This window comes from Hyperolius riggenbachi, chromosome 11 (genome assembly GCF_040937935.1).
Source record: "Hyperolius riggenbachi isolate aHypRig1 chromosome 11, aHypRig1.pri, whole genome shotgun sequence".
Classification (NCBI taxonomy): Eukaryota; Metazoa; Chordata; class Amphibia; order Anura; family Hyperoliidae; genus Hyperolius; species Hyperolius riggenbachi.
In genome coordinates this window covers 200,018,111-200,030,191 of record NC_090656.1, presented here as the reverse complement: position 1 = coordinate 200,030,191, position 12,081 = coordinate 200,018,111, and the positions used below count along the sequence as shown (strand labels likewise).

Below are 12,081 nucleotides of genomic sequence, written 5' to 3'. Positions count from 1 at the left end.
TGTCGCCGGCTGTTCGGAGGGCTGCAAGGAGACCCCCGTGGGACAGAGGATGGCGTGGGAAGCCTCATTAGGATCCGGAGGCTTCCCCCACCCGAGGTGAGTACCTCCCAGGGGAGGTTTTTGATGTTACAGAGTCTCTTTAATACATCAGAAAACAAAAGGGCTGACGCAGCAAACCGCACTTCCATTCCAATGCGATTTTTCATCAATAAATGGAAATCGCAATGCGTTTGCATATTTTTGCTGGCAACCATGCGTTATGATTCCGCAGTGAATTGTCATGCATGGATGAGGACATCAGGTATACACAAGGAGATGGAGGCTGGCACGTCCAAAAATAGAAAAGCTCTTTTATTGAAACATCAAGTTAAAATCTGTGGTAATACAGCTGTATTACCACAGATTTTAACTTGATGTTTCAATAAAAGAGCTTTTCTATTTTTGGACGTGCCAGCCTCCATCTCCTTGTGTATACCTGATTTGGATCCAAGGGTGTGAGGATCCTTTGAGGCTTGGGCACCCTTATCCCATGTAATTGAGTGCCACTCTTTTTATCGTTTGGGCTGACTACTGGATGAGGACATCAGACAGTGCAGTCTACGCACCTTAGATGTTCCCGCGAATTGCGTTGCATCGTATTGCTGCAAACCGCAAAAAAATCGTGAGTGTAGGTAAATGGCTTTAGGGTGGGTGGAGTAATCCTTTAGCTCACAAAAAAGAAATCACACTAGAAATTTGTGTAAATGTATTTATTTCCTTTTTTTTAACCTGATCTGTGCAAAATGCCTCCTGCACCTGAACCATCCATCGGTCAGCGGCAAGGAGAGGGTTAAGAGAAGATGAACGGCATGAACGCCAACGGTCCTCGTATTATTGCATGTCGGAGGTGCCAGAAGCAGCAGTGTTCGTTTTCAGACGTAATAAAGTAACCCGCGGCGGAGATCTTGGCATTAACCGGTAACAGACCTCCCCCCCGCCAGGAGCTCATCCGACAGAGGGTGTCTCTGACTCCATCTTCATTCGATCTTCATGGCGCTCTGGGAGGCGGGGCTATCAACAGTACAGAATTAGCGGACTGCAGGCCGGGGGTTAATGGGGCCCGGATAACGAAAGCACAAATAGTTAAATAAATAAAAAAATGAATATATAAAAAAAAAAGCAAACACATTGTGTGCATTTTGTGTCTTAATATATAAGTCTTGACGTCTTGTCATTCACAAATTAATACTGACGGAAAAAATAATAATAATAATAAATTCACAAACTCTTCTTCAAGACTCCTTAACACTGTGATCTAGCACGATAAAATTTAAAAAATATATAGATATATCTTTCTGTAACAGCAAAGAAGTGATGAAGTGGTCAGAAAGCAAAAAAAAACAACAAAAAAAAAAAAACACAAAAACAATACAATGTAACAGACGACGCAAGGGGTTAAACGGGGAAAAAAAGTTACGAAGGGTGGATGGGGAGGAGGGGGACGCGGGTCGGTGGCTCGGAACAGGTCCATAACTAGTAAATAGAACAGCTTGAAAAATAAGCTGATCGATATTCACTTTTCACCTCTCTCATATGAAAGGATGTAAATAAGTCATAAAGAGATATCTAGAAAATATCATTACTCTACTATAATACAGGTGGGGTGCTGCAAGTGGTGGCGCAGTGGAGCAGCAGCAGGGGACGACGCAGGGAGCACAGTAGTGATCGATCTCTGGTTTTGGCATGGTCCTGCGGGAGTCAGATGTTGATTCCTTTGACGAGGGAGCTCTCCAGGGTGATGTTGAATTCTTGCAGAGTCTGTAGGACGCGGATGAGCGAGTTGACCAGCGTGTGATCTTTGATTAAAGCTGTTTCTTCGTACATTTGTGCTATGATGGGACAGTCCGCCAGCAGGGCGATCCACTGGTGCAGATAGTGGTCCCTAGGAGATAAAAACAACAGGGGGTGGAAATTACATTTTACATCATAAAGGGTTCTTCCACCTCGTCAGAGTCAACATTTTACAAAAAGTTTGGTTCAGGGGGGTAAATTTACAATGGGAATCATCCAATCACTGCAATTCATTTTTATTGATCATTCATTCTTATCTGCTCTAGGCCTGGGGCCCACTTCTTTAAAGAAGAGTTTTGGAATCACCCGCGATTCTAAAAGTGCTAGCTTAAAGAGGAACTTTAGTGAAAAGGGAAAACAATAAATAAATACATTGTAAAGTGAGAAGTTAAGAAATAGAAGAGAGATCAAGAAAAGTTCGAAATTCACCATGTAATTTGTTCATATTGTTTGATGCACATTCAGCCTGCACATAATCATCTTTACTAGTGGTAGATGTGAAAAAAACAGACAGCACCAACTGCCATTATCTATAGCCACGCCCCCTAACAATGCGATAGCCTAAAAGGTTGTTTCTCTTTGTAAAAATACATATGCACAGAGAGAGATACTGGGTGCATGGCAGTGAGCAACAGCCGTTATTTCCCACAATGCAATGAGACTCCCACAATGTGATGTCAGGACCTAGGTGCTGACATCACGCTGGGGGGGGGGTTCACCACAATATCAACCATACAGAAAATATCAGCCATACGGAACCCCCTGGTGATCTATTCGAGAAAAGGTAAAGATTTGTCATGGGAAAAGTAGGTATCAGCTACTAATTGGAATGCAGTTCAATCCTTGGTTACAGAAAGTGAATGGAGGCGATTTCACTGTTTCCCAAAACCACAACTGTGATCTGCAGCATTTCTGAAGCATTTGCGCTTTAATACAAAGTACAGGATCACTGAAAAATTGCATTTCAGTCGCTGTACAAAAGCAATTTTGCAGCCCTTTTACTACCCAAAACTATTCGCTGTACCCATAAAGCCTTGCGCTAATGAAAATCGCAATCATTACACAAACTGCTGCCACTAAATTAAAAATGCTTCAGAATCGTCAAAAATCACTCCCCAGAAATGCTGCAAAAATGGCTACAAATGCGCTTAAAGAGAACCTGATCCAAATCTCAGGTTCAGAAATGCATACTTACCTCTTAGAAGAGGGATGGCTTTGGATCTTATAGAGCAGGGGTGCCCACACTTTTATGGCTCGCGAGCTACTTTACAATTTGCTGGATCTACCGACGTTTCAAATGCACCCACCCCCCCCCCCCTAGGTATAGGTGCCTTCAGTATAGGTTAGCTAGGTATAGGTGCCTTCAGTATAGGTTAGCTAGGTATAGGTGCCTTCAGTATAGGTTAGCTAGGTATAAATCCCTTCAGCATAGGTTAGCTAGGTATAGGTGCCTTCAGTATAGGTTAGCTAGGTATAGGTGCCTTCACTATAGGTTAGCTAGGTATAGGTGCCTTCACTATAGGTTAGCTAGGTATACGTGCCTTTAGTATAGGTTAGCTAGGTATACGTGCCTTCAGTATAGGTTAGCTAGGTATAGGTGCCTTCAGTATAGGTTAGCTAGGTATAGGTGCCTTCAGTATAGGTTAGCTAGGTATAGGTGCCTTCAGTATAGGTTAGCTAGGTATAGGTGCCTTCAGTATAGGTTAGCTAGGTATAGGTGCCTTCAGTATAGGTTAGCTAGGTATACGTGCCTTCAGTATAGGTTAGCTAGGTATATGTGCCTTCAGTATAGGTTAGCTAGGTATATGTGCCTCAGTATAGGTTAGCTAGGTATATGTGCCTTCAATATAGGTTAGCTAGGTATATGTGCCTTCAGTATAGGTTGATTAGGTATATGTGCCTTCAGTATAGGCAGTTAGGTATATGTGCCTCAGTATAGGTTAGCTGGGTATATGTGCCTCAGTATAGGTTAGCTGGGTATATGTGCCTTCAGTATAGGTTAGTTAGCTATATGTGCCTTCAATATAGGTTAGCTAGGTATATGTGCCTTCAGTATAGGTTGACCAGGTATATGTGCCTTCAGTATAGGTTAGCTAGGTATATGTGCCTTTAGTATAGGTAGTTAGGTATATGTACCTTCAGTATAGGTTAGCTAGGTATATGTGCCTTTAGTATAGGTAGTTAGGTATATGTGCCTTCAGTATAGGTTAGCTAGGTTTATGTGCCTTTAGTATAGGTAGTAAGGTATATGTGCCTCAGTATAGGTTAGCTGGGTATATGTGCCTTTAGTATAGGTCAGCTGGGTATATGTGCCTTTAGTATAAGTTAGCTGGGTATATGTGCCTTTAGTATAAGTTAGCTGGGTATATGTGCCTTTAGTATAGGTTAGCTGGGTATATGTGCCTTTAGTATAAGTTAGCTGGGTATAGGGCAAGCACGCTTACCTACCTTTAGCGGTGGCGTCCTGGTCTTCACTCCGGCGGCTGAGGGAGCACTCCGGCGGGCAGCGTGAGTGGAGGCAGAAGTGTTGCTTCCAGCGCTGCCCCCAGCCATGACACTGCGTCATGGCAATGCCACCCCTGGCCTCTCAGCCGCGCCTCTCTCCTCCCGACTGGCCATGAGATCAGCAACCAGCAGCAGAATCTGATAGGACGCGGCCACGTTCTACAGCTGCCGGCCACAAAATTCAATGGGACGTGGCCATGAGGCCGCAATCTACCGATCAGGCGGTCACTATCTACCAGTAGAACATGATCGACCTATTGGGCAGCCCTGTTATAGAGTCTTCCCAGATCATCCTTGCTCCTTCTGCCGCTCCTGGGGACCCTCGTTAACATTGGGCTGTGCTGCACCCACATGAGCCTGGCCGCACCTGCACAGTAGCAGTGCTCCGGCTTACTGCACAGGCACGGCCATAGAGGTGCAGTACAGCTGAGCTGAGACCTGAAGAGGAGCGCTGCCCCAATGTTCCTGACAAGCCCTTGTCCGTAATCATGGATCCTGTGGGGAGCCTCTATTGCAGCCTTTCTCAACCTTTTTACCCTGAAGGAACCCTGCAAATAACTTTTAGATCTCGAGGAACCCCTGCTTTTATTTTGCAGGAAGCATGGTCTTTAAAAGTATGTGTAGCTGTTTATTTCACTACTCCCTATTACACTGCCACTCATTATACTGTCTCCAGAGCCCCTAATTTAGTGCTTCTTGTTACACTACCACCTATTATAGTGTGCTCTATTATATTCCCCCCACGATGGGGCAAGGAACCCCTGCAGAGTGCTCAAGGAACCCTGGGGTTCCAGGGAACCCTGGTTGAGAAAGCCTGCTCTATTGGATCCAGAGGCTTTACTCTTCTTAGGCAAGTATATATTTTTAGACCCAAGGTTTGCCTAAGGTACACTTTAAGTGATTTTGATTGCGATTCCTGATTTCTCGTGGACCCCAGCCCTTACTGAGAAGTTGACCTCATTTATTTCTACTGCAAAAATACTATAGACCTAAAGTAATAGCAGAGAAGGATAGGAAAAGTAGGAGCACGCACACACAACTGTTGCCTGCGGTGACCAGAACTTGATCTGTTCTGATCAGAGGTATTGCTAGCCTGCAGGCCAATGACATATTCTGTTGCTGTGGAGGGGGGGCAGAGGGAAGACAGCACGGCAAACAGAGTAGAAAGTGTAGAGGAGGAAAACAATGGCTTTAGCTGGTACTAAGACAAGAAGATCTGGAAGTCCAGATTTATTAACAATTTAACAGTTCTTGGCATATTTGGCCCCAAACAGCATCTAGCATGTGTAAAAGGCTTTAGATGATGAGAGTGATACCAGACTATGAGGCGTGAGCTCGTCCGTTTGACAGTTAGTGACAGTACGATGGAGATTGTAAAGCACTCCAGAAGTTGTTAGCCTTGTAGAAGTACATAATGGCAATAGTGATCCCCTCATAACAAATCAGCTCCACTTGTATAGACATAGGCCGAGCCAAGCGTTCACTAGTAACACTATACTCAGCCCTCGACTGCTCCTTGTGAGCAGGCATGGTCAATGAGATGCTAATTATTTCAAGATGATGCAAATATTAAACAAATTTAAGTTGTTTGAAATGCGTCCAATCAAATGCAGCAGCTACCGGAGGTGGGCTGAGCTATCAGAATAGTAAGGCTGCACGTACAGGAGCGGTATCAGGTAAAATGCATCTAGGGAAGACTTCTGATGGCAGGTGGTGCATGGAAGTAAGGGGTGTTCACTGGGGGGAAAGCTGCACATGGAAGACGGAGGTTGCTGTACAGTCCTGGCCAAAAGTTTTGAGACTGTCAAAAATATTGAAAATTAGAAAAGTTGGTGCTTAAGTTTTTATAATGGCAATTTGCATATACTCCAGAATGTTATGAAGAGTGTTCAGATGAATTGCATAGTCCTCCTGTGCCATGAAAATTAACTGAATCCCCAAAAAACCTTTCTACTGCCTTCCATTGCTGTCATTAAAGGACCTGCTGATATCATTTCAGTAATCGTCTTGTTAACTCAGGTGAGAATGTTGACGAGCACAAGGCTGGAGATCATCATGTCAGGCTGATTGGGTTAGAATGGCAGACTTAACATGTAAAAAGGAGGGTGATGCTTGAAATCATTGATCTTCCATTGTTAACCATGGTGACCAGCAAAGAAACGCATGCAGCCATCACTGCATTCCATAAAAATGGCTTCACAGGCAAGGATACTGTGGCTACTAAGATTGCACCTAAATCAACAATTTATAAGATCATCAAGAACTTCAAGGAAATAGGTTAAATTCTTGTTAAGAAGGCTTCAGGGCGTCCAAGAAAGTCCAGCAAGTGCCAGGATCGTCTCCTAAAGAGACTTCAGCTGCGGGATCGGAGTGCAACCAGTGCAGAGGTTGCTCGGGAATGGCAGCAGGCAAGTGTGAGCGCATCTGCATGCACAGTGAGGCAAAGACTTTGGGAAGATGGCCTGGTGTCAAGAAGGCCAGCAAAGAAGCCATTTCTCTCCCAAAAAAAACATCAGGGACAGCTTGATCTGCTGCAGAAAGTATGGTGTATGGACTGCTGAGGACTGGGGCAAAGGCATATTCTCCGATGAAGCCCCTTTCCGATTGTTTGGGGCTTCTGGAAAAAGGCTCGTCAGGAGAAGAAAAGATGAGCGCTACCATCAGCCCAGTGTCATGTCAACGGTAAAGCATCCTGAGACCATTCATGTGTGGGGTTGCTTCTCATCCAAGGGAGTGGGCTCACTCACAATTTTGCCAAAAAACACAGCCACGAATAAAGAATGGTACCCAAACACCCTCCAACAGCAACTTCTTCCAACAATCCAACAGTTTGGTGAAGAACAATGCATTCTCCAGCATGATGGAGCACCGTGTCATAAGGCAAAAGTGATTAACCTGCCTGGCGTTCTATTAAGATCGCCAGGCAGGCTGCGGGAGGGTTTTTTTTTAATAAAAAAAAAAATATTTCATGCAGCCAACTGAAAGTTGGCTGCATGAAAGCCCACTAGAGGGCGCTCCGGAGGCGATCTTCCGATCGCCTCCGGCGCCCAGAATAAACAAGGAAGGCCGCAATGAGCGGCCTTCCTTGTTTTGCTTACATCGTCGCCATAGCGACGAGCGGAGTGACGTCATCGACGTCAGCCGACGTCCTGACGTCAGCCGCCTCCGATCCAGCCCTTAGCGCTGGCCGGAACTTTTTGTTACGCTGGGCTCAGAGCGGCGGCGATCAGGCAGCACACGCGGCTGGCAAAGTGCCGGCTGCGTGTGCTGCTTTTTATTTGAGCCAAATCGGCCCAGCAGGGCCTGAGCGGCAGGCTCCGGCGGTACTGGACGAGCTGAGCTCGTCCAGACCGCCCAGCAGGTTAAGTGGCTCGGGGACCAAAACGTAAACATTTTGGGTCCATGGCCTTGAAACTCCCCAGATCTTAATCCCATTGAGAACTTGAAGTCATTCCTCAAGAGGCGGGTGGACAAACAAAAACCAACTAATTCTGAGAAACTCAAAAAAGTGATTATGAAAGAATGGGTTGATATCAGTCGGGATTAGGCCCAGAAGTTGATTGAGAGCATGCCTAGTCGAATTGCAGAGGTCCTGAAAAAGAAGGGCCAACACTGGAAATCCTGACAATTCTAAAAAGAGGAAATGGAGCGCACGATAGTGCATTACCTAAGGTAAACTTTATTCGCATAAGAATTTTGGTACTCACAAGATTGAAGATAAAATCAGCGTTTTGTCAGCGGTACAGCCACCGCTTAACCTAGCAGACGATTCAGCGGTACCGTGCTGTGGCCAGCAGCGCGTTCTCCGGTTGGATTAGGAGCGCCGTCTCGCTGTGGGTCTGGGCGTGGCTGAGGTTCAGTGTGCGTATGGCGTCATGACGCGTTTCGGCGCTCCGCGCCTTCGTCAGATGACGTCCATACGCACCTCACACTGTTTATGGGAGTCCTCTGAGCCGTTGTCATGGCTACAGGGCGCTTCCAGTGAAATCTGTTACAATAACTTTATTGAAAACCAACAAGTGGGCGCCAGATAGCATTGTGTAGCCTGGCTTTAAACCTAAATGGGAACCCCGTGTAGTTAAAACTTGGTGCTGGCGCACAGGACGCCGCTGCTGAATGCAGCTGCAAACACAAGTCTGAATGACAATATTGCACAACATTATATATATATAAATATAAATAAAGGGTATGATATTAAAACCAAACACTAATTTGGTAACAGCTTAAATAAAAACATAAAAACATAAAAACATAAACAACCTGCTTGTGAACATTGAGATACATTGTAAGGTGCAGTATAACTGTATTCGAGCAGTAGTAATTGAACCAATAAATGCCATAAGAATAGTGTCCAATTTTCGCTTCCCATTAGGGCTGCATGTCAATACGCAGGTAACAGGGTACCTCAACCTGAGTAGGGGGGGGGGAAACGGAAAAGGGGGGGAGGGAAGGGTAGGAAGGTGGGGGAGGGGATGGGGAGGGGCATGTCAGAATGTAGTGAAATTCAAGGAACAGGGTTCAGGTCGCAACCTGAAATATGAGACCTGTTGAAGGAATGTCGTATAGATGGTCACTGAAATGACCGTCCGTACCTATATTAAATCTCTTACAGGAACCTGTAAGAGATTTAATATAGGTACGGACGGTCATTTCAGTGACCATCTATACGACATTCCTTCAACAGGTCTCATATTTCAGGTTGCGACCTGAACCCTGTTCCTTGAATTTCACTACATTCTGACATGCCCCTCCCCATCCCCTCCCCCACCTTCCTACCCTTCCCTCCCCCCTTTTCCGTTTCCCCCCCCCCTACTCAGGTTGAGGTACCCTGTTACCTGCGTATTGACATGCAGCCCTAATGGGAAGCGAAAATTGGACACTATTCTTATGGCATTTATTGGTTCAATTACTACTGCTCGAATACAGTTATACTGCACCTTATAATGTATCTCAATGTTCACAAGCAGGTTGTTTATGTTTTTATGTTTTTATTTAAGCTGTTACCAAATTAGTGTTTGGTTTTAATATCATACCCTTTATTTATATTTATATATATAATGTTGTGCAATATTGTCATTCAGACTTGTGTTTGCAGCTGCATTCAGCAGCGGCGTCCTGTGCGCCAGCACCAAGTTTTAACTACACGGGGTTCCCCTTTAGGTTTAAAGCCAGGCTACACAATGCTATCTGGCGCCCACTTGTTGGTTTTCAATAAAGTTATTGTAACAGATTTCACTGGAAGCGCCCTGTAGCCATGACAACGGCTCAGAGGACTCCCATAAACAGTGTGAGGTGCGTATGGACGTCATCTGACGAAGGCGCGGAGCGCCGAAACGCGTCATGACGCCATACGCACACTGAACCTCAGCCACGCCCAGACCCACAGCGAGACGGCGCTCCTAATCCAACCGGAGAACGCGCTGCTGGCCACAGCACGGTACCGCTGAATCGTCTGCTAGGTTAAGCGGTGGCTGTACCGCTGACAAAACGCTGATTTTATCTTCAATCTTGTGAGTACCAAAATTCTTATGCGAATAAAGTTTACCTTAGGTAATGCACTATCGTGCGCTCCATTTCCTCTTTTTAGAATTGTCTCTTACCCTGTCGTTTGGAGCTGCACATGGCATTGAACTAAGACACGAAGAAGACCCATTTGTGAAAGAGTGTGTCTGCAATCTTTGAAAGAGGAGCGCAAGGATACTTTGTTTTTTTTCAACTGGAAATCCTGACTCTGCATAAATCTCATGTAATTGTCAACAAAAGCCTTTGAAACGTATGAAGTGTTTATAATTATATTTCAGTACATCACATAAACAACTGAAACAAAGATCTAAAAGCAGTTTAGCAGCAAACTTTGTGAAAACTAATATTTTTGACAGTCTCAAAAAATTTGGCCAGGACTGTACACGTATGAGGAGAGCCAATGTACCTAGACAGCTGAGAGGCAGGGCTGCATGTGGCTGCACATGGGGAGACAGAAGCTGTTGCATATGGAAGGGTAGATGCACTTAAAGGACCTCTACAGCGAAAAAAGTACGCAGTTAACATCTGACAGGTTTTGTACTAGTCCATCTCCTCATAGGGGATTTTCAGGGTTTTCTTTTTTTTTTAAAGCATTTTCTGAACGGCAGTTGCGAAGTCTAACTGCAAAGTGAGAACCTGTCAGATTTTCACTGATTACCTTTTTCGCTGTAGTGATCCTTTGATCACCTGGCTTTTTAGTAAGATTTGGTGGGGGGTAGCATCCATCAGGCCCCTAGACTCTCTCCAGGCCCTGGGCAACTGCCTAGGTTTGCTTTGTGGATGATCCGGCTCTGCTAGACAGACAGGACAGCTAAATCTTGCCCTGCACCTCTTATTAGTTTTAAAACCTAAAGTACTTTACTAAAAATTCATGTCTGCATACTTGAGAAAGTAACATTATGTCATTGCTCACAAGTGTACCTACCCCATACACAGCAGTCAGGTACTGAACAGCAGCTACAAAGACCAGCAAGGCATGCTGGGAGTTAAATAGTTTTGAGAATTAAAGGCCCCAAGTTGGGTCAAAGGCGACCTTTGTACTGTTAAAATGCACATTAACGGTACAATCTACTGAATGATTGATCGGATGCTGTTAATGGTGCCGATCAGCAATGAACAATCGTTCCATCAATCCAAATTTTGAAACTATTTTTTGGTCTGATTGGATTGCTAATCATTTTCCCCTCCACTGGCCAGATTATTCCCAATTGATTGAATCGGACGGTCGCCCTGGAAATTGGATCGTTAATGGCCACCTTAAAGAGGAGCTGTTAGGTATAAGGTCTCAGAGAAAATAAACACATATATCAGTAGCTAAAGATTGGCTGTACTTACATTACATATGCATTTCACTGTCCACGTTTGGATTTCACAGAATTTTTATATAGTATTTGCAGAGAATGATGCTCCTGACAGCTCATGGCAGGTTCCATGTTTGTCTGTCTCCTATGAAGCCAAATGTGTCGTCATGTCCTGCCTGCTTCCTGATGATTCCACTCTCACAAACGCTGGTAATGAATAACACTACTGTGCAGTGAATATTAATTAGCCATGTGGCTAGGAACAATAGCGGACTCCTGCAGTGTACTCTGCCCGAGATTTATTAGTGCTGTGAGCTAGACTGTTACATGCTGTTAAAACTTGAGCCTCACTAGCAGCCAGGGGAGGGCCCCAGAATGCTTTGCAGTATCTGTTATTCGGCTTGCGTCCTCATTAGGAGCCTGGGAATACGGAGCCTTGCTGTCAGCAAACATCTAAAGTAAGAGAGATTTTTAACTGCAGTATTGCCTTTTTGGCTTCCTTCTAAACTGTTTAACACAGGAGAATAGAGGTTTATATTAGCTTTTGCAGCCTGACAGTTACTCTTTAACAGTGACTTACTAAAACAATTGGTTTAAAGGATACATTAGCTCAAAACAAAATGTCAAAACATCCCAACTACATATTGCCCGTGGGCAGAGCGCTCCCGTCAGTGGGTGCTCGATGAAGGACACGTGTCGCCGGGCAACGCCTGCACAGTCTTCACCAACCTTCCCGACTAGAAAGTAGCTTCAGAGGGACGGTACAGAGTAAAGGAGGGCGCCGGAGGAGAACGGGGGGAGCGGTGGGCATGCGGAGAACTTACTACACATGCCTACGCCCCCCATTTTGAAATTTTCTTTTGGGCTAAGGTATCCTTTAAGGAGGGATGAATGTTGCTCTCTTTGAGGGAGTTTATTAAAG

At 44.9% G+C, this 12,081-nt stretch overlaps 1 protein-coding gene across 2 annotated transcripts in view; it reads right to left on the bottom strand.

The window, feature by feature from the left end:
• Window positions 1–734: 734 nt before the first annotated feature.
• The window catches only part of DENND5A (DENN domain containing 5A), a 112,856-nt gene continuing 101,509 nt past the window's right edge, over window positions 735–12,081 (bottom strand). For both annotated transcript variants that reach the window (XM_068261068.1, XM_068261069.1), the window contains one exon: window positions 735–1,921. In XM_068261068.1, the coding sequence (XP_068117169.1) occupies window positions 1,738–1,921 (184 nt within the window). In that variant the 3' untranslated portion in view covers window positions 735–1,737. The remainder of the gene's footprint in view (window positions 1,922–12,081) is intronic.